The 20,913-nt window shown below is 43.4% G+C and overlaps 2 protein-coding genes, 1 long non-coding RNA gene and 1 other non-coding gene across 4 annotated transcripts; 1 reads left to right on the top strand and 3 right to left on the bottom strand.

Moving 5' to 3' along the window:
* Positions 1–5,964: 5,964 nt before the first annotated feature.
* Positions 5,965–11,320, bottom strand: ddx54 (DEAD (Asp-Glu-Ala-Asp) box polypeptide 54). The gene is made up of 20 exons (XM_037265922.1): positions 11,050–11,320; positions 10,479–10,605; positions 10,195–10,265; positions 9,921–10,109; positions 9,804–9,853; positions 9,682–9,723; positions 9,477–9,572; positions 9,272–9,393; positions 8,963–9,024; positions 8,758–8,889; positions 8,484–8,694; positions 8,278–8,409; positions 7,989–8,210; positions 7,839–7,912; positions 7,544–7,741; positions 7,095–7,246; positions 6,903–7,016; positions 6,718–6,828; positions 6,511–6,617; positions 5,965–6,392 (listed from the first exon to the last, which is right to left on the bottom strand). Exons 1-20 carry the CDS (start codon positions 11,164–11,166, stop codon positions 6,154–6,156), a joined length of 2,568 nt encoding a protein of 855 aa, XP_037121817.1. The 5' UTR covers positions 11,167–11,320; the 3' UTR covers positions 5,965–6,153.
* On the bottom strand, positions 10,844–10,915 carry trnac-gca. The gene has a single exon. It is a non-coding gene; the product is annotated as a tRNA-Cys (tRNA).
* Positions 11,321–15,229: 3,909 nt separating the features above from the next.
* LOC119130995 lies at positions 15,230–20,840 on the top strand. Its single transcript, XM_037265040.1, has 3 exons — positions 15,230–15,312; positions 18,145–18,285; positions 20,211–20,840. Exons 1-3 carry the CDS (start codon positions 15,249–15,251, stop codon positions 20,396–20,398), a joined length of 393 nt encoding a protein of 130 aa, XP_037120935.1. The 5' UTR covers positions 15,230–15,248; the 3' UTR covers positions 20,399–20,840.
* Positions 15,306–20,213, bottom strand: LOC119130997. The gene is made up of 3 exons (XR_005099571.1): positions 19,060–20,213; positions 18,113–18,265; positions 15,306–17,587 (listed from the first exon to the last, which is right to left on the bottom strand). It is a non-coding gene; the product is annotated as an uncharacterized LOC119130997 (long non-coding RNA).
* Positions 20,841–20,913: the final 73 nt, after the last annotated feature.

The raw sequence follows: 20,913 nt of genomic DNA, 5'->3' as shown, positions 1-20,913 counted from the left end.
TAATTAGTGGAAAACTGTCAGTGTTTTTTGGGACAGCTTGAAAAGATTTGTAATATAAATTACAAAAAACAAAACAAAGCACATCTCCTGCAACTGTTTTCTAAATAAAAAACATATATCAAATAAAATATATGTATAGCGGTTTGAAGCAGAGAGGGTCACTCTCGTTCCTTTCAACGGAGCTGGACTGCTGACCCCGCGGGTCATTTGTCCGAGGGTGCAGGTTAGCCGATGGACAGCCAGCGAGGGGAGTGACTTTGATCTGCCCGTACGATGAACTGGGGGTGGTGGAAGTGTCCCTGCTAGATGACGATTGGGGGTCAGCGCGCTCGCTTCATACAGGTGACCGCTGCACATCTGGGTCGCATTTTGGGATTAAATAGGCTGGCCATTAATAAGATCTAGACGACTGTATGACTTGGTCATTTTTTTGAAAAGTGCATAACGACAAATTTTAAAAAAACGGATGACTGTTAGCTTTGGGGCTCGTTAAAAGCTGAGTTATGATCGTGACATATCGCATAAATGTGGGGGGTGGGCAAAAGGCCTTGACGGACAGCCACTCGTGCTATTGTGGCTTCCGCCAAAGGGTCACGTCCTGTCTGGCCCCTGTCCACTCCACACTTCCACAACATATCCGGGGTCTCGGCCTTCCAACACTCACATGCGCAAACACAAGACCCCTGTACCCGCTTGGCGCCACGCTGCGGCAGTGCTCGGGCCCTTGCGTGCCATCGGGGGGCCTGGGGGAGGAAGCAAGTGATGGGAAAATGTTCTTCATCCAATCACAGCCCCCAAGCGGCCTCTTATGGAACATGTTACGCCACTCATCCTCCCCCTCGTTGCAAATGTAGTTCATTCGGTGTGCCGTTACTCAACGCGGGCAAGAGATCAACCCCTGCTGGAGTCGGAGCGACCACCGTGGCCAGCTTTGGCCGATTACTGATCAATCAAAATCACCAACACCGGGTTCTATCATGGTTGTCTTCGGAGTTTTCTTTATTTCTCATACTAAAGGTTGGATATCAAGGATCTAAAACGATGCTTAAAGAGCACAGCAACGAAGAGACCTTCAATGGATATCACATCAATGCTCAGACAGCTTTCCAAAGCCGAGAAGCAGCAACAAGTCACTCACTACTCAGCTGAGCCTGGACAAATGCTTACAGCGCCACCTTTTGGCTGCTAGGCTAAACGCAACGGGAAATGAGGCCCTCACTTTTTTGGTGTAAAATTACAACATCATTTTTGGAATATTATTTTTTTCTTAATAATGCAAGCTGTAATATTCTGAAACTTTGTTTTATAATACAATGTCGATTCATGCATGATTACAACAAATATTACTTTATTCGTAAAAAATGAATTCCCCCTTTTTGTTTTCTAAAAAGCGCAACGCAAGAAATTTATTTTGTTTTATTTTTATTTTCGAAATTGTGACTTTATGTCAATGTTTGGATTGTATTCTTGGAAATTGTTTTTTTACTTATTCCATTTTTAACTACTATTCTGAGTATTCTCACTTTCTTCTAAAAATAATGGAAATATTTTTTCCTCAAAAAATTAGGATTTGATTCCTGCAACCTTTTGATGTTTTTTTAAAGTTTGGACTTTTTTGGGCATGAAAGGCAATAGGTCAAAATTCAGTTAAATATGTTTTACATAGTCCTGTTCAAAAAATTTATAATAAAATGTAACTCACGCGCACAGTGCAACGCTCTTGTAAACACGACTTGGAAAAAGATAGCGGGGTGGAGTGGCCTTCGTCTTAAAGCTCCGTTTTAAAAAGCTTTGTCATCTTGTTATCCAGACTTTGTCTCAGAGACTTCTCCTACTTCACGGCGGGGGTGATTATTTTGATTTTTCGCTGTTTCTCTGATCCTGGCGAAGACAAATGAAGTGTGTCGCCACAGAGAAAGACAGAGTGCCCGCGGAAGGCGAAACGAGTCTGGGAGGGGAAAAAAAAAATCCTCAGAGCAGGAAAGAGGAGAAAACAAAAATTGTCTATTTTCATTTTTGGTTTTGCAAAATAACTTCGCCAATAATACGACTTCAACGACTGGTTTTAAGCAAAATTACAACAGTCTTGCAACACTAGAACTTTTTTTCTCTCTGACATTTCGATTTGTTCTTGTATCTTTTTCACTTTTCTCTCGCGAAGATCACTTCATTATAATATTCCAACTTTTTTCTCATGCCGAATTCAAACGAGTCAACTCCATCAAGGAATAGCGGCGCTGATAAGCCACTTTCCACCCACCCCATTGATGACCTCTTTATAAGGACCTTCTGACAGGCGACCCAGTACCCAAAAATAACCCCGTGTGATAGTCAGGGACGAGAGCAGGCTGTAATTCTAATCAAGTGGTTAGATTAGCGATGCTAATTAGCACTCAAATTCTTTCCTTCTGCCATTGACTACAAAATCCAGAGAATGAACTATTACCATTATTCCCTATGAGAAAAATTGATTCTCAATTGGAGATGAGAGGCATCCTGGAACAGATTGCGTTTGACCTCGGAGGTTCCACAGTTAGCAGATTATGGAAAGATGCTTAGAATACCAAAAAGATGTGCAAAATAAGGCAAAGTCAAAGAAGGGGGTAGATTGGATTTCAAACGTTGGCTCGCACTGAAGTTTCCACGTAACAACTGAATCCAAATTGACGGATCACGGTGGAAACGCAGCTGCGGGGCTATGGAAAACCATCTTTACATTCAAATTGGCAGGTGGCGTTTTCAGACAGACCCTCTTTTTTCGCTCCAGACGCTGTCTAGTTGCATCGTTCGAAATTTAACAAGGCCTCAATAATAATGGGATCACATTTAATTGGTTCAAACTTTGCCTGCGTAAAGACGATTCTTAACGTTTAACCGATTTTTAACATGTGCAACAGCCCAACAGATGACGAGGAATAAATCACAAGCACAAAGCATTTCCACCGACAATTCCAAATCTTTGTGGGGCCATCACGGGCATAGCTCCGCCCCTTTTCCAAAACGCCCGGGCTTCAATTCCATATTTCTCATCCGACGCAGGACGTGTCTGACATATTTAAAACCAAGCTTCGACCGTGTTAGTGATGAGCTGTCATTTGGTCATTCCAAAGACGGTGACGGGGAAAAAAAGGAAAATGAAAAAAGTTCACATGTGGCTTTGTGGAGGTTCTAATTGATACTTTTCACATAAAAGACATTTGAGGAAAGTGAGACTTGGAAGGTCGGTTGGTGTCATACAAATCTGTCAGTGCAAATTCTCTTTGCATCGCGTGCTTTGTATTCTATTTAGCCTGAGAGGTCCACAGCCAACAAGCCCCAGCAGACCCGGCTCCAATTGGGATGCGTGTGGCCCAGTGTCAGCCTTCTCTTGTGACAGAGCTAATTTAAGGCTCTTAAACATCTGCGACGCTCCAAACATCTTCATAAGCCGTCTTATTTTCAAAACAAAGCCGCAGCGTTGCGATAATAACACGACAATAAAGCAAGCTAACCAGCCGGTGACCCCGCAACATCAGAGCATCCGCAACAACGACAACATGTCCGGCTCAAGATAAAAGGCAGCCTGTAGCGGGTTTCTACGAGGGAGAGCAAATTCGTCAGCCGGAGATTGGCAAATGTCAGTCATGTTGGGCTGTTGTCATTCCTCAAGTGGCCCGTAGCCTCGTGAGCGATAGCCTGAGAAAGGCCGAGTTATCTTATCTGACGAGGAGAGACAGGTCGCATGAGTGGCGAGCAGGGATGAACGAGACTGAAACTAAAATATGCAAATATAAGGACTACAGAAATCTGGGAATATCGACTGTGGAGAGGCTGGATTTGATTTCTTTATTTTGCTTTTAAATGTCTACCACCCTCGACACCCCTTTTATGTGGAACTGAATATGAAATAAAATTGGTCAACCATTTGAAGGGAACGGACTACAATGTCAAGCCTCTATAGCATTACGGTATATGTAAAACAAATATGCAGCCTGCCTCGCTTTTCTTTTCCACCTTCTCAAGAGCATTGGACAGGCTCTCGGGTGTATCTCGAGTGGATGTTGTGTCCATCCTGGGAACTCTGACTTAAGATAAGGCCACTGACATCTGGAGAGTTGCCGGTGCACCACAGGATGCGACGAGAGGATAATAAAGAGGATAAAGGCTCAGGGATGAGCTGATATCCAAGGTAGCATACTACAATATTAAGCATTTTACTAAACTGTACATTATTCACCTTCCCCAACTATGAGTCCTGTCAGAGGAGTCGGGGACAATCACCATGGTGACCCAATAAATAAATACGTAGGCTACCAGATCACGGCTCATTTTTCCTCCATTTTTAGCAGAGTGTACATAAAAAATATTCACAGAGAGCACATCGTTGGGCAACGTCTAAAAAAGACAAGATAAAATGGAACTAACCATGTCCAGATGAAATCAGGAACTTTTCTCCTTCACTTTGACTGGCACGGTGCTGATGTTTCCTCTGCATGTGCTCATGTTTTGCACCTTTCCAGCAGTTGAAGGAGACGACACGACTTCTCTTAAAGTGGGTGATGGATTTCTGCAGATGATAAATCACATTAGCACTTGACATGTAAGCAGCAGGGATGAGTGTGGGATAACTTGGCCCCAAACGTATGTTTTTTTAAGTAGCATTTAGTATGACAATAATCAGAAAATACAGTCATGACGATTCAAGATAAAAATGTATACGTACTTTATTGTACGTCACTTCACCCAAGGTCTAACCAAAACATATCTGGGGAAAAAAATGGAATACATCTTTTATTATGGTAGCCAATTATCGTTTCAAATTACAGTACTCAGTTGTTAAAAAGAAAACACTTGCTTCACATTAATTCTTAAAACAATTTACTATTATTTTACAGGATATAGTGTAGTTATAGGCAGCTCGGTGGGGCACTGGGTAGCACGTTCGCCTCACAGTTAGGAGGGTGCAGGTTCGATTCCACCTCCGGCCCTCCCTGTGTGGAGCTTGCATGTTCTCCCCGGGCCCGCGTGGGTTTTCTCCAGGCACGCCGGTTTCCTCCCACATCCCAAAAACATGCTTGGTAAACTGATTGAGCACTCCATATTGTCCCTAGGAGTGAGTGCGAATGGTTGTTTGTCTCTGTGTGCCCTGTGATTGGCTGGCAACCGGTTCAGGGTGTCCCCCGCCTACTGCCCGATGACACTGGGATAGGCTCCAGCACACCCACGACCCCCGTGGGGACTAAGCGGTACAGAAAATGGATGGATGGATAGTGTAGTTATTAAATGTTGAATTTGTAGTGGAAAATGTGTGCATTTACCTTAGCCTAAGCTCGGTAGCCAACAGCGACATCAGGTGGCATGATTACAAGACGTTGACGATATCTATTATTCAGCAGCAATGCACTGAATTATCAAAGTTTAAAACTGAGGACAACTTCTGGAAGAAGAAAATTCTTATTAACTTGGGGGAATATTTCATTCCAGCATATTATTTACACGTATTTATCGCCGTTAGTTGCTATAAAATTGCTAACACTTCGAGATGTTGAAGACGCTAACGTGGTGACGTAACTTACCTTTGTGGGCTTCTCCGCTTATTTGTCACCCAAGTCCTCTTCTTAAAATACTGCGCTGCTTTAGTAATTATAGTTTAAAATAACTTTTTAACCAAGTAAATCGTCGTGTGTTGAAGAGTTAATCGTTAGCCACTCCATTTGCTAACGTTGGTACGTCATAGCCGCCAAGCGCAATCAATGACACCTGCTGTGTTCACCTGTGACGTCATCGCAGTACTATGCTAATGAATCGAGAATATTCGAGCAAAACCATAATCAAAATAAGATATTAATCCATTTCATCTAATTTGAAATAAAAAGCTTGGGCACTTATGAAATACAATCTTTGAGCAGAATGTTGAATAATTCAAAATTGACAGAAATTATCAGTATTCTCTGGAGGGGAAAATAATTAAATAATGACATGACAAAAAGTTGACCCTTTTTATCTCTATTTTTCCAAATGAATTATGTTATATGTACACAGTAGAGCACTCAAAAATGCACCAAATAAGTCATTCGCAAACATTCCAATTTGGAGAGTTCACCACAATGACGACGTAAATCCAAAACAAGCATTTCCACATTAAATGCTGAAATACGACGTCGTTGCTCATTCTCACATCCTCTTCCTCATCTTGCCCTTCTTTTGGCTGCCTCGACCGAAGCCGGACTTCTTAACGTCTCCCACCCATTTCTTGTTCTTGGCGCGTATGTTCTTCAGGCCTCCACTCTGTAGGAAGTGATGCTTCTGTTGCTTCTTGCGCTCCTTCAGGATCTGCTGGCTGGTTTTGAGCTCCGAGCGCACCCTGCTACCGTTGGCCAGGAACTGGGAACCCGTAGAACTGCGACCGTGACCTGAGAGACGCAAACAAATTTGGGTTTCATACTCTTGAGCATCTCAGCAGTTTATTGTATGCAACTTTTAGATCTGCATTACCCAAAATAGTTACATTTATTACAAAAACTGAAGTACCTTTCGGTGGCCTCCTCCCTCCTCCTCCTCCTCCTCCTCCGCCTCCTTCCCCATCCGAGCCCGCGGTTCCGTCATCAATTTTGTACTTCTTCTTCCACTCCTCGTAACTGAGAGCTTGTTAAGTATTCCAACAAAATGTTGTCATCCGGTCAAATTTGTCTTCGAAACACTTCAAAGTAAACGACCAGCATTTCTCCAAAAGGATACAAGTTTTTCCTGTTCTTCTTCTTGTGGATGGTTTGACCCCCCTCGAGTTTAATCCTGTTCTTTTGGTCATCTTTGCCTGTTTCTGTTACGAAGCGCTTCCTCTTCCGGTCCCTACAAAATTGAAAAAGGATCAATATTGAGGACGAGACGTGACGATATTGGAAATGTAACCTCGTTGGCGTCACCATTTCATGATCTTCTTGTGCTGGTTGAGTCGTTCTCCTTCGTCTCCCATGAGGTCGAGGACGGCGGAGGAGGCTTGCGTTTCAAAGGTGTTGCCGTCTCCGCTCAAACTTAACCTTAAAGTAAAAAGAGATGATGTGAAGCTAACATCTAACGATATTTCATTTATGTGAACATCTATAATTTGCTCTCACCCTCTCTCCGAGTTGAAGTCTTTGGGTCTGTAAGGAATGTAGTACTCCTCATCTTTGACCGCCACACGTTTGTTTCGCTTTTTCTTTGGACGCTCTTCTCCTCCGACCTGATGACTCTTCCTTTTCCCACCAACCACCTCGGAGAAAACCTCCTGTAAGGAAAGGAACAGTCAAACTACACACACACACATACCCAGGGAAAAACAGTCCATTGTACATAAACCACTGATGACTTTTTCCACAGTCTATTAGCGCCCTCTCTTGGTGGAAAGTTGACACTGCAGTCAGTGACACTTGGCACATCTTCCCAGGTGTTGCCACACAAAATAAACTATTTATTTTGAAAGTGGCACTTTTATTTGGATGTTAACATTTTAAAAAACAGGAAAAAAAATGATGCACATTGTAGAAATGATTCTATAGTTTGCTAATGTTTTGATGTGTGTTACCTGTAACGCGTCATCCTCGCCTGAGTCGGCAGCGTCTTCTCCGGCTGGGACACTGACGGGGTTATGAAGGAGCCTCTCCGCAGCCAGACTTTCTCTGTGCTTGCTGAATCTGTCCACCAGCCGTGAGTCTTTGGAGCGCTTGGCTCGCATCACCTCAGTGGCGAGCGTCTTGCTCCTGGGGTTGATTTCAAAGATGGTCTAGAAGAAGAGACGTAATTTGAGGTTCGACACACCAATGCATGAAAGCTTGTGTCAAGTTAGCCGAGAAGTATTTCTATCAAATATGCAAACTCACAGATTTGGATCTGTAGCCCTTGATGGCGTCAACCATGTTAAGACGTTCCAGCTCACTTTTCTCCAATCCGGACCCTAAAACAAAAGAAAAACGTCACCAACGTGTCTGCTGAGCGTTGTCGATGAGGGCTCCCATCCTCCCAAAACGGACTCAGCAAAGGATGGACGGCCATGTAGCTCAGGTCCAGGTTCTTCACTCGTCTGATGGACTCCGGCGAGGGGTTGGGCCGGGATTTGAGGTACTGCTTGTAGGCGTTCTCCGAGACGTGGTGCAGGTTCTGCAGGTCCAGGGAGTTCTCGTGCGCCGTGATCAGGCTGACGACTGCGTCATCCAGGATGCTCTGAGGCACGCGACCGAAAATGCCATCTAAATCTAAAAATAAAGGACCGTTTGCATTTAGAAAAATAATATTTTGGTTTTCTACAAATGTCGTTCCTACCTGCCGACTGCTCTAGGGTGGCCAACTGTACGGGTCTTCCCAGGAAAAGGTGAAGGTCATAAACAAAAGGCACCTCGTCCGGACACACCATACTGTAGGTCGTTCCGCTGCGCCCCGCTCTGCCCACACGACCTGAGTAGCAAATATAATTGATCGTTTCATTGAAAAAAATAAAAATATTTCCAATCAGAGTGTGGCTTCCTCACCGACTCTGTGCAAGAACAGCTTTGACTTGGAGGGAAAGTTGTAGTTGATGACATTATCCAGCAGCGGGATGTCGATACCGCGAGCGGCCACGTCCGTCACAACGAGCACCATGGCCTTGCGGTGTACGAACTTCCCGATGTTGATCTTCCTGGCCGTCTGATCCAGGGCGCTGTAGATGTAAGCGCAGTCCAGCCCTTCTAACGACAACAACTACACAACCCGCCGCAAACATCAGAATCGTTCTTTCCGACGCGATTGTAAGGTGGCGCTGACCTCCTTGATGTACTCCACGTGATGTTTGGTGGCGGCAAAAACCACCGTCTGCTCCTGAGGCTTGACCACGTTCCTCAGGAGGTGGAGCAGCAGCGCCGGCTTGTCATCCACTCGCAAGTGGAAGAAGGAAAGCTGGGGGATGGAAGACAAAACTGCTTCAATATACGACAATTCAATTGAACTTATTATTATTTATTTTCTTAACCGTGATCTGGTCACTGATCTTGGAGTCCACATCCAAACGAATCAGCACTGGTTCTGTCAACCCTGGGAACAAAAATAGTCTTTTCCAAACTCTGCCAACATATCACATTTTCATATCAAATATTTTTTTACTGATAATTCTTGACGTACTTGACACAATTAAAACTCTATATACAGTGAAACCTTGACTCACAACTATCTAGCTCAATGCTAACACACAATGTGCAACACCATAGATGTGCAAACAAAATTAGCATTGACATTATATTTGACCGTCAACGTATAAAGGCCGCATTGGATGCCATCTTACCGGCTCTGGCAAACTCCACCAGCAATTTGGGCAGCGTGGCAGAGAACAACAACGTCTGTCTGATGTCAGGAAGCCGTCTGATGATCTCCTGGAGCTGCTCGGCAAAGCCCATCTCAAACAACCTGACGGGATGAGCGACATTAGGGCACACATTGACGGCATACGCTGACAACTTAGCGAAAAAAACACGAGAGTTTTGAATTACCTGTCGGCCTCGTCGAACACCACGTACTCAACGTGATTCAACTTCAGATTCATTTCCTGGACGACGTGCATGAGACGGCCGGGGGTACCGATGATTCTGAAGGGCACAGAGAAATCATCAACGTTAAAATTATTGTTCCTGAGTCAAGGAACTCAAGATAAAATCATTTTGCTAAATGCTAAACGGCTGATGTGCTTGTACTCACATGTCAGGGTTCTCGTGAAGCGCAGCAAACTGCTCCTCCAAACTAGAGGACATGGAAATCGATTTCAGATGGCTAGCACGAAGATTTGAATTGAAGATAAAAAAAATAAACAAACCACACACCTGTCTCCACCAAGGATCAGCGTTGTCTTCAGTTTTGTGAATTTCCCCAACTACGAAGATCAAATTGATTGGAATTTAGTTCCAGGCCTCATTTGACCTCACTCCTTGTCATCTTACCTCTTTTGTGAACTTCATGGTCTGCAGAGCCAGCTCTCTGGTGGGGGTAAGGATGAGGGCCCTGGCACCCGTCTGGGCTTGCGGCGCCTTCAGCTTCTCAAACATGGGCACCAGGAAAGCGGCCGTCTTGCCGCTGCCTGTCCGAGCCATGGCGACGACATCTTTGCCGTCCAGAATGACTGGGACTGTCTGAACGAGCGGAGGACAAGGTTAAGACAAAAACTGCTCAGATTCTTCATGTGTATTTGAGGATGCCGAGGTGGGGCAGGCTCACCTTTCTTTGGATTGGGGTCGGCACCTTGTAGCCTTTCTTCATGACGCCCTTGTAGACGGGGTAAGACAGGCCTAACAACACACAAAATGGACAAACACTAGCGTGTGAGTTAAAACATTGTTTTAATACAAATCTGAATTTAGAGTTACGTATTGTGCGGCTAGTACAATGCTGACCTCGTAATTGTTTTCTCCCACAGAGCAGAAAGAATTGATGCAAGTATTGTTTGTATGTTAGCAATAAGCTCGCGGACGGGAACTAAAGTTTTTGCTGGTGGCTCTCACCCATGGACTGAAATCCTCCAGACTTTTTCTTCTTCTTGTTCTGGGCTCGGACCAGCTTCCTGGTGTCCGGTTCCACATCAGACAGGCAGTCTGAAGGGGCGGGGAAGGGCAACAGCTTGCCCCTGGGCTGTTGAAAGCAGTCATAACTTTGTTATATAACAATCAAATTACAGATGTTCAACATAAATCTTGTAATTGTGAATGTAGTTGTTGACGTGCCCTGTGATTGGCTGCTGACCAGTCCAAGTATTTCCGATCTTATGACGTACTAAACTGTCGATGCTTAGGGGAATGTATTGTGTAGCATTCTTTTGCAGCTTTGATTCTATTAAATGTTTGAACTTTACCAGTCAAGAAAAACGAGTAGGGGGCATCCGGATTTGAACCGGGGACCTCTTGATCTGCAGTCAAATGCTCTACCACTGAGCTATACCCCCTGACGACGAGATGTGGTGCACTAGCCACCTCATTACATGAGTTCAAATCGATTGCCATGAAAATACATTGCGTTTAAGACTTACGGAATCATAGTCTATAAATTACATGAAAATCTATCGCGTTTAAGACTTACGGAATCATCGTCTTTGAGTTGGACATCCACTTCGAAGACTCCGACGTCAGAGTCGGCGTCCAGTTCTTTGCCAGCCGGGGGTTTCTTCTTCTTGGTCAGCTTCTTCTTCTGAGCCATGTCGGCGTTTAAAACTTGCTTTTTTATAAGCGACGCGTTGAAATTATCTCGTTTCGGTGGTTGACAAGATGACGAAAAGGTTGAAAGACGACTCAAGCGGACGTGCTGTAAACACGTGTGAGCTTCTTCTTCGTCCTCTTTATTTCTTCTTCTTTTTCTGCTCCATGACTGCCGCGAGTTGGCTGCTGGTCTTGATCGCCGTCTATCGACTTTATTTGGAAGTACAGTTATTAATAACAATTAGAAATGAATAGATTAAATATTAAATTTTGTGTATTTATTTAATTTAAGCATTTTCTGTCCTCCATACTGTTGGAGCACAGGTCTTAATTTGATGAAACACAGGAAATACATCTATCTATGTGATGATTCATTCACTCAGGTTCAAATAATAAAATGATAATAAAATTTTTTAAAAAAGTGTTTGTCATTCATTTCTTTTAAGTGCATGACAAAAACCACAATTAATCATCAGATTACTCTACATGCAATGGTTGAAATTTTACAGGAAGTGAAATGCTTTATTGAAATGATGTGAAATGCACTTTAAAGTATGAATTTGTCACTGCCAAGTACTTTTAGCACACAACTTTCATCTTGTTTACTAGCGTCCAGAGTGGGGTTTTTTTTCTTCTTTTTAAATCACCCCAATGGAAATGTGTCCTTTGGATGATAACGCTGACACTAATATGGCAGCCAAAACATACTGTTTGAAGTCAGTGAGCTGATGTACAGTAAATAAGTCAACACCATGGCAACAGCCCGCAGCTAATGCCATTCATATTCCCCTTGCAGAGCTTGGCTGCAGTGGCCTGGAGCCAAATCTGCCTCGGGGGCTGAGAGGGATGCAGCCTATGCACACACAACAAAACAAATACAGAGAGAAGCACCAGTCGTGTTGAGTCTGTTTTCAAAAGCGGATGTGATAAATCATGAGATGTAAAAGGTGATCAGACTATTTTGGTTTTGTGCATCACTTCCACTTGGTGGGATTCTGGCATTTAATGACAAGATGCTGCTTATGAGTCACCGGGCGAGGCTTTGCGTGTCTATAAAAGGATGCAAAAAAAAAAAAAGTAGCGTGTTTTGCTGTCTTTTATAAATCCCCTTACGAGAGCCTTCACCTTCATCCCGACACCTACAAAAACCAAATTGATTCATTGGGAGGCAATGTAGGCCATGCTAAGCTGGATGCTGAGCTTCAGCTGAGTGTGTAACCTTTAAAAAAAAAAAAAAAAGCTGTGGCGCAAGTTGTGTCAGCAAGAACATGCTAATGCGCAAACACTCACCAGTGGCTAAGTGCGTGAAGGCGAGTCATTAGGGGAACAGATGTCAGAGCACGTCTCAGGTTAAATTTGAGTTACGGATGTTTCCATGCGGAGTGCGTGTGTCAAGCAGATGCTGCTGCCTCTAAGCCGTGGAGATGAGGGGGGGGGGGGGGGGGGGGGGGGCGTTTAAATGAAGAGATTTGTGGACTTGATTTGTAAGGGCAAACTTTTAAATAGCGGTGGGAGATGGTGGTGGCTTAAATTCTCTTTATCCCTATTGATTTGTTTTTTTATCATTCAGTGGCCCTGTTGCATTATCTGGCTCTATGAGAGCTGAATGAGAAGCTCAAACATACATCTGAAAAATGTGTCAATAAAATACTTGTTGCTGGTCATGACACACTTGTTGCTAGACAGAATAGTCAGGGCCCTCACTGTGCTAATTGTGACAACCATGTGGTTGACGGACAGGGAGTAGAGAAAATGGCAGGATTGACCTTTCCAACACCTCAAGCGGGACATTTTTGAATTTCCAGAAAACGCCTGGGAGTCCTTTAAGGCCAATAAAGGCAAAACGGCTTATTACGGTAAAGCCGAGACCTGTGTGCTGCGTAAGGAGAATCTGGCTTCTCCCCAAAAATAAAAAAATGCAAAGGCATGTACAAATCCACAATGACTTGAGAGCGGTGCTTCTTTTGCCTTCAGTCATGCAGCTTGTGGCAGCATTAAGGAGCTAATCATGAGAAACGTGATACAAGCAGAAAGCGGATGTGAAATAGCCCCAAATGTCTCCAACCTGCAGTTCAGTTTTTAATAAGCTGCCTGAATGTAGAATATTGTGGTCAAACACTGCCGGATGACTGCTAATTATGGCTGGCGGGCTGCAACACACTCATGTTTAATATCATGCCCTCTACACTTGGAGTGGGAAGGTTATAAGTGATGACAAGGCAGGGGGGGGGGGGGGGGGGGGGGACAAAGTGCAAAATTAACTTTTCATGTATTTCCTCTGCAGCGTGTTGTTGCTGCCGCCGGCTTGCTCCTTCTTCTCTTTGCTGCGTCTTAATTGCAATTCCATCAAGAATTTAAAGCCCCCCCTTCCGTCCTGTTTTCTTCTAGTGAACGTTTCCCAAAAATAAAGCCAATTGGTCTATTTTTAAATGAAACTCTGTTTTGGAGGATTCTGGAATAACTTTAACAATGCTTTATGAAAAAAAAACGTTATATTAATCACCATACATTCTAAATTCTATTAATATTTCATAAAACAATTTAAAAAAACGTAATAATGAACTCTTCCCGTGCGTCAAAATTAGAACTAAATTGGAGTTAGCCAATTCTAATTGTCAGTGGCTCAATTAGACCTGATCGGATGTTTGCGCGTGTGTCGTAAATCATCTCATGAGATTGCTGGTGAAGTGTCACCGAGTGTCAACATGCACTATTCCGCCATATGCTTCCCACTGCTGGCACGTCTCGCCGCGTTTCCTCCGTTGGCACGTGCACAGCCCCCTCACCCAAAAAACAAAACAAAACAAAACAAAACTGTGACTCACAAGTACCGAGCACAGAGGCGATAAACAACAAGTCCGCTGCGCACGAGAGAGACGCTCAGACCAACAGCTCTCGAACTCACGCCTCCGATTGGCTACCGGGATGAATAATGTCATCACCGCGCAAACATATGGAGGTCAAAGGCGCGTGCATGCGCGCGACCATCACCGGCGGCCGCCCGTGACGTGAGCGCGCCGCTTTTGCTTGTGGTGGGAGCTTAGCACAAAGCCCTGCCTTATCCGCCGGCATTACAGTCTCTTAGAAAGGATTTACGTTTTAATTCTTGATTAGATGGAATTTTCTTCACAGTGTGCAAGCGCGCCGATACGCAAGATAATGACATGTTTGTCACTCACACACACGCTGGTGCGCGCGCACACACACACTTGTGCCATCCTATTTAAAGACGAGACTTTTAACACACATAGGGGGCTATTGTTAGAAGCGATGGATTATCAATCAGGAATTAATCCTGATGGATGTGTGTTTGCTCCACACACTTTTCATCTTCTTAATGAGAGGATTTATTTGTTGTTATGCTATAGCAAATGGGGGGGGCAAAACCTCACTCCCGTTTGAACTATTTAGTTCACTCACATTTTCTCCGAGCAGTTATGATCTTATTTGAAGCGTATATAATAATCCCCAAGTCATTGCTCTGTATCAAATATAAATCAAAAGAGCTAGTGGGGCACTGCCCCAAATGGCACTGCTCAGTTACGGAGGGGGCGGGGCTATGAGCATGCATGAGGATGTGCTTGTGGCACCCCATTGAAAAATTTCTGGTTACGCCCCTGGAAACCGATTTCGATATTTGGCATTTTAAAACATGGCTAACCGATTACTTGGCTTTGAATGTCATTATCTTTGTCTTATGGAATCGCCACTGACTGACATTCCAGTAGTTCTTTAATCAAGAATTTAATTTTCATTTTGGTTTTATTTCATATTATTTAGTGGCAAAGGGTCACACACTCTTACTTCCCTTTCTTCTATTTGGTTGACTGGCATATTTTCCTCCTCCTCCTCCTCCTCATCTCTTTTGCCTGAGTGGCTGCTGAGCTGACTGACTGCCCGCATGGCTGCCTCCCTCCCTCATCGGACTGGCTGGCTGGCAGTTGGTTCACGCGCCGTGAGCGAGCCACTCGGGCTGCTTCCCTCCCCACCCCGAAAGGTGGCACCGCTGCGAGAATTTCCCCCGCTCCAGAAGCAGCAGCAGTATCGGGACCCCGACCCCCACGACCATCCTGTGCTGCATCCATGACTTTACACACCTGCTTGGTGTACGGGCTTGGATTTATATTGGCGTTCTGCTTGACACAAGGTCAGTCCGAGATCCAATTTCTTGCTTTTTTTTTTTTTTTAAATGCAATTAAAGTGCTGTACATTCAACTTGCAATGACATAATTGTGATAAAAGTGGAATATTTCTGATCCACTGCAGAATAATTGTTAAGACCACCACAAGCCACATTTCCAATAACTATGACTTGGCTCCACATGTAATTGCTTCTAATCCACGCCAAATATCCACAGTCGGCAACTTAAATTTCCCAACAGAGTCGTAACAATTGACGAGAGCAGAGCTTTGCTGTAACCTTGGGAGGGGGTTGCGACGTGGAAATGAAGGGGCTGAGACGACAGAGCGCTTTAGTGTCTCCAGAGTACATGGTCACCTTTGATCTCCAACTCCCTAATGAAGCCCTCGGACGCCTCGTTTACCAATAAGGCAAAGACCATTAATGGCGCTAATGAGATGAGGAAACAAAATGAAGCCTACGATGACTACGGAGCGCTGCCCTCGTTGACTGCAAGAGGATTTAGATGCATAAACTAAATTATATTTACATGACAGAATCTAATCCAAAATATTAAATTGTTTTTTTTGTTTGTTTAAAGAGTGATACAGGATTAGTTTTTTTCTTTCTTGTTGGGATTCAAAACAACAACTATCAACAGGGGAGCTTAATACAAAAGCACAATTTCAAATGCGTTAGAAGAGCATTTGTTGATTTCTATCGGGCGTTAACAAAATTTAAAAATATACATTGTGGATTGCTGTTCCGTGCACACAAATTCATGATAAAGAATTACATTAGATTTGTACATTTGTAATGTATTAGGGCGTTTGAGGTCAGTGGCCTACAAGCTGTTCTGAGTTTTTTTTTTAAATATTTCTTGTCATGAAGCTAACGCTAGTAAGAATTTTTTTTTCTTCAGTGTAAATATAATTTAAATATTTTTCCCTCATTAGGTATATAATAGCATTACTTTTTGTGTGTCAAACAAGTAGCAGACAGTGAATCCGACTTTGCTACCATTGGATTGAGACATCTTTATAATGAATCAATGTTTGCTTGGATAGACCCCGGTGAGCAGTCATAATAAATTGGATTGTACCAACGGGATGCCGAGGCGGGAGGGTCGAATGTCTCTCCAGTAAGTCCTCATTATGTTGACAAATGCTCATAACTGGGCAGCTCCTCAATGTTTCATGAGGCCAGCCGGCGTGCAGCATCGCATGCTAACGAACAGTTAAATCAGCTTCTTTTGCCGCTTGTAAATTGCCATCATTTACATCCCGCAGAACAAACGCCGCAGTTCTTCCCTCTACTCTAATGGAATACTTGGAACGTCCCCGAGGTGGTACAAATGTGCAAATGGACACAGAACGGAGTGTCTCGATCCGAAAATTGAGTTAAAAGACTTGTTGGATCAACTTATTAGGACTGGCTACTCTTGTGGTCCTTGGGGGTCACCTGTTGCCCACGGGCCCCATGTTGGTGACCCCTGTATCACCAATACGGGGTGGAAATGACACATCAGCACACACTTCCGGTCCCCGGCGAAGCTTTACATCGATTCCAGCAGATTTCCAAAAGTGATTTTTGTAAGAGCATTTGCGACGGGATTAGTTTGCTCCTGAAAGCTCCATCCCGGCTTTGGGTTTGGCTATTTAGCGGCGGCCGGGCAAGTGAGAGGCTCGTGTCCTCCGTGGACCGCCGCAGATAAAGAGGGCGGATTGGTTTCAGCTCCAAAGCTGATCTTCCATCTTGTGTGTGCGGGATTTGCCGGGTCAGTCGCAGGTGTGTGCGATGGCTTTGAATTCACAGACAATCGCCGCTTAACCCCCGAGGATGGATTGGGTTCGCTCTTTTTTCTTGAAAGTACTGGGCAGACCATAAAAAGAACCTGGCTCATTCCTGAAAGAAGTCATTGCTAGAGGTCTCAATGCGCTCCACTTGCGGCTGTTTGAGCAAATCATTTGAATCATCACTTGAAAAGGAACCCCCACCCCTCCCTCCCTCCCTCCCTGGAGTCATTTTCTCTTCCGTCGCCTCCAAACGTATGCAGGCTGCTAAGCTTTGAAATGGTGAAGCGCTACTGAGGCTGAGTCAGTCACTGAGGCCAAAAGCTGGAGAGGAGAAGATCACCAGTGTGTCTTGTTTACGCTTGTCGCTCAAGATGAGGGGGAAATAGAAAAGCAGCCCCTCAAGATGAATCCTGATGGCATTTTAGATTAACTTCTCGTCAAGTGCTGAGCACAATACTGTCATCGGTTCAAGTGGCTTTCTTCGACTGTCTTCCTAAGGCGAAAGCCTTTAAAGAAAAATAAATCACATTTAAAGTCAGGCACTAAGCAAAAAACTAGGCCGCATCTTTAATTGCTTATCATACTTAGCTTTTTGGATAAATTGCTATGAACTTAGTCCATAATAGCACTTTTATAAGCTATATCATTATTTTTTCAACAATGAATGGTTTTGTTATCTTTTTAAATTTCTAATTGTCCCGAAGCTTGGCATTTCAGTTTCGACACAAGAATCGACATAATTAATCGATGAGGTAAAATCGTTAGCCATAGCCCTACTATACACATAAACTGTCTATATACACAAATTGAGACATCATGTAAGATATATTTCATTACCTCGTGCGAATAGACATAACACTACCAATGACATATACTGGCCACAAAGGTATTATGTGTTAATCTTCCTTATTATGGTCCGGCCGTATCGTTAAGCGTTCGACTGCAGTAATAAAAGCAGCACTTCTATTACGTTTATTTATGATGATTGTATTTAGCGTTCTTTCCATAGGCGCAAAATAGAAGATCATTACCTTGTCAAGATGTCTTTTGTTTCCCCCCGCAGTGGCGGGTCTGCAGTGCTATGGCTGCAACATCATCCAGGGTCAGAGGTACGTGGACGTGGGCTGCTCCAACCCAGAGGTGCTCACCTGCACCCACTCGCACAAGGGCTTCAAGCACCGATTCTGCATCAAGACGGAGAGCAGTGAGTAGATCACACCTTTCACGGAAAAGAATGAAAAAAGAATTTCAGAGCAGCTTTCAGGCTTTTTTTTTTATTACTTTCATCTGATCCCTTCAGGACCTTCATTCGCAATTCTTTATTTGCACCTGCAACCTATACTGGCCCACACATCTTGAAAATATCAAACCCTGAAGCTGTGGTAGTAATGAATATGAAAGGGTTGGTGTTCCCATGTGGATTAAGCTAGAAGTCAGATGAAAAGTGAACCAGTGGCATTTTTTTTAAAGATTAATTGAATCCAACACATCGGGCGGTATGGTGAATTTTATTTGACTTTTTTTTACAAACCCCAGAAATTGTTCAGAAATGCTTCTAGAGTCATTGTGTGCTCTTCACAGAGAAAAAAAGATCCCTGAAAAATTTCGAAAACACCCAAAAGTCAGATTTCAGTGGGGGCAGTGCCCCATTGACCCCCTTATTTAGCTCCGCCAATGGGCTTGGCAAATTTTTTGGCCAGTTGATTTAATAACAAGACAAAGATAATTGCATTTAACATTAAAACTACCATATTAAAAATAAAAATATAAATAATAAAAAAAAAGAGTCTTTTTCTGCAACCAAGATAGTGTGGCAAAGTTAGATATTTATTTAGGGAATATGTATAGGCCAGCAGATGATTAAATGCTGATGAATGCGCTGTGGCGTGCCAGAGGACATTGGCTTAATCATTTCTAATCGTACTTCAATGCAAATGTTCTCAGGGCCGCCGTTGTGAATATTCACTTAGCTGCTTACGTAACACCGCCGCCGCCGCCGTTTTAGTCGCCTTGCTGAGTCCGTGAGAAGCCGGCTGTTCGTGGTGCCACGTGAAGTCAAATGGAGGATGCGCTGGACGTCCTCAACAGGGCGACCGTGATGGTCAGCTGCGCGTGCACGCACATCCAGATGTTCCCTCGCTTGACATCCGGAAGCCCAAAGGGCTGATGAGGCACCTTTTTTGCGTCTCCTCTAAGAGAGTGCAAGCTAAGACCAAGACTGACAACATCACAAGGCTTGACAAACTCTCTGTCAAAACAGTCAATCAATCTGACCTCCGCCAAGGCAAGCAATCCTCCACGTTGTCCCTATTCACAAATTGGCCTGATTTTTGTGCTCTATTTGAAATGCTCTAAAGAAATCATAATTGAAATTCATGTCATGGAAATAAGAGCTAAGTTTAGCCTGGGTTGCTAGTGGACTCTACGGAGAGTCTTCGCCACATGTACACACTGAAATCAAGTGCATTGTTTCAAAAAACAATCCATCATGTATTTATTTGAAAGGCTACTATTGAAGAAAAAAAAACACCTCCAGTTAAAACTCCTAATTTATGCAACTTTAATACCTGTATACTTTGCTATTTATATTTAATGATGATGATAACTTTTGGATAAATCCAGTTTCTCCATATATATTTAAAGAAACTGCTGATAGGAAGCTGCACACACAAAAACAAACAAACCTGAGGTGATGAAACCATAACCTCTTGAGAAGAGGTCAGAAAGCAAATAAAGGAAAAAGGGGGGGAAAAAATGCATTTTGACATTTTGGCTATGTGACGCTTACAATGGGACTGGACTCTCAATTATAAAGATTTCAAGTCCCTTGTGTTGAGCCCCTTGTGTCCAATGGACGTCAGGTTAGATTTGGGAATTTTCCAAATCCTAATTATGACAGATTTTGACTTAATAAATGACTTACCCCAAATACACAGTGTATAATCTGTCTACGATCATAATGCATTACATAATGTATAATTAGATAATCTGACCACAGATCAATAGCACATTATTAGCTGTATACTAAGTGTAAAATGTGGTTTTCCAGTCTAATTACAGACTTGCACTATTTGCTGCTAAGTACTGCTATTTTCCTCGGAGACTGACTTGTCTTCTCCATCCATGCAGCGGCACTGGGCATCGTCCTGACCAGCGGCTGTGCCACGTCCAGACATTGCCAACAACAGGAGCTGCCAGGCGTGCGCATCCACTGCTGCGACTCGGACCTGTGCAACAGCGCCCCCTCGGGCAACCGATTACACTACGCATGCGTACTAGCAGGCCTGCTGCTGCTGATGATTTTGAGGTTGCAATGAAGTTCAAGTTGATTTGCTGTGATGGAAAGTTCCAGCTTGTTTTGTTTTTTTGGTAGGATTTCCAGTTTCATGACAGCTTCTCTCAACATTCACATCAAAACATTTTGCCATGAAAGTTTCTCAAGCTTTCATTAATACAATGGAAGCACACTCACTTTATAAAGGCTAACACTCATCCTATGACATCATGTGTGTTCAGTTTCATTGCTAAGAAACTTCATATCTTTATTAAGATAAAATGTATCATGTGTTTTTCTTTCAAGAAAACGTTTTGTCAATTATAATATAAATATATATTTTTTTAGTTTTGTTTTTTTGTTCTTTCGGCTAAGGTTGTGAGAGCATACTTACTGCATGCGGTTTACATGATTGTAAGAGTCAATGCATGTCAAGTGGTCCATTATTGTATGAATAAAATGATTCATATTTTTCACAAAAAAAATGATTCAAGTGTATCTTATATTGCATGGATGGATGGATGATCATCAGAAAGACAGACAGCAGATTTTCTCAAA

The sequence above is a fragment of the Syngnathus acus genome, chromosome 12 (assembly GCF_901709675.1).
Source record: "Syngnathus acus chromosome 12, fSynAcu1.2, whole genome shotgun sequence".
Lineage (NCBI taxonomy): Eukaryota > Metazoa > Chordata > Actinopteri > Syngnathiformes > Syngnathidae > Syngnathus > Syngnathus acus.
This window is presented reverse-complemented; position numbering and strand designations above follow the sequence as displayed.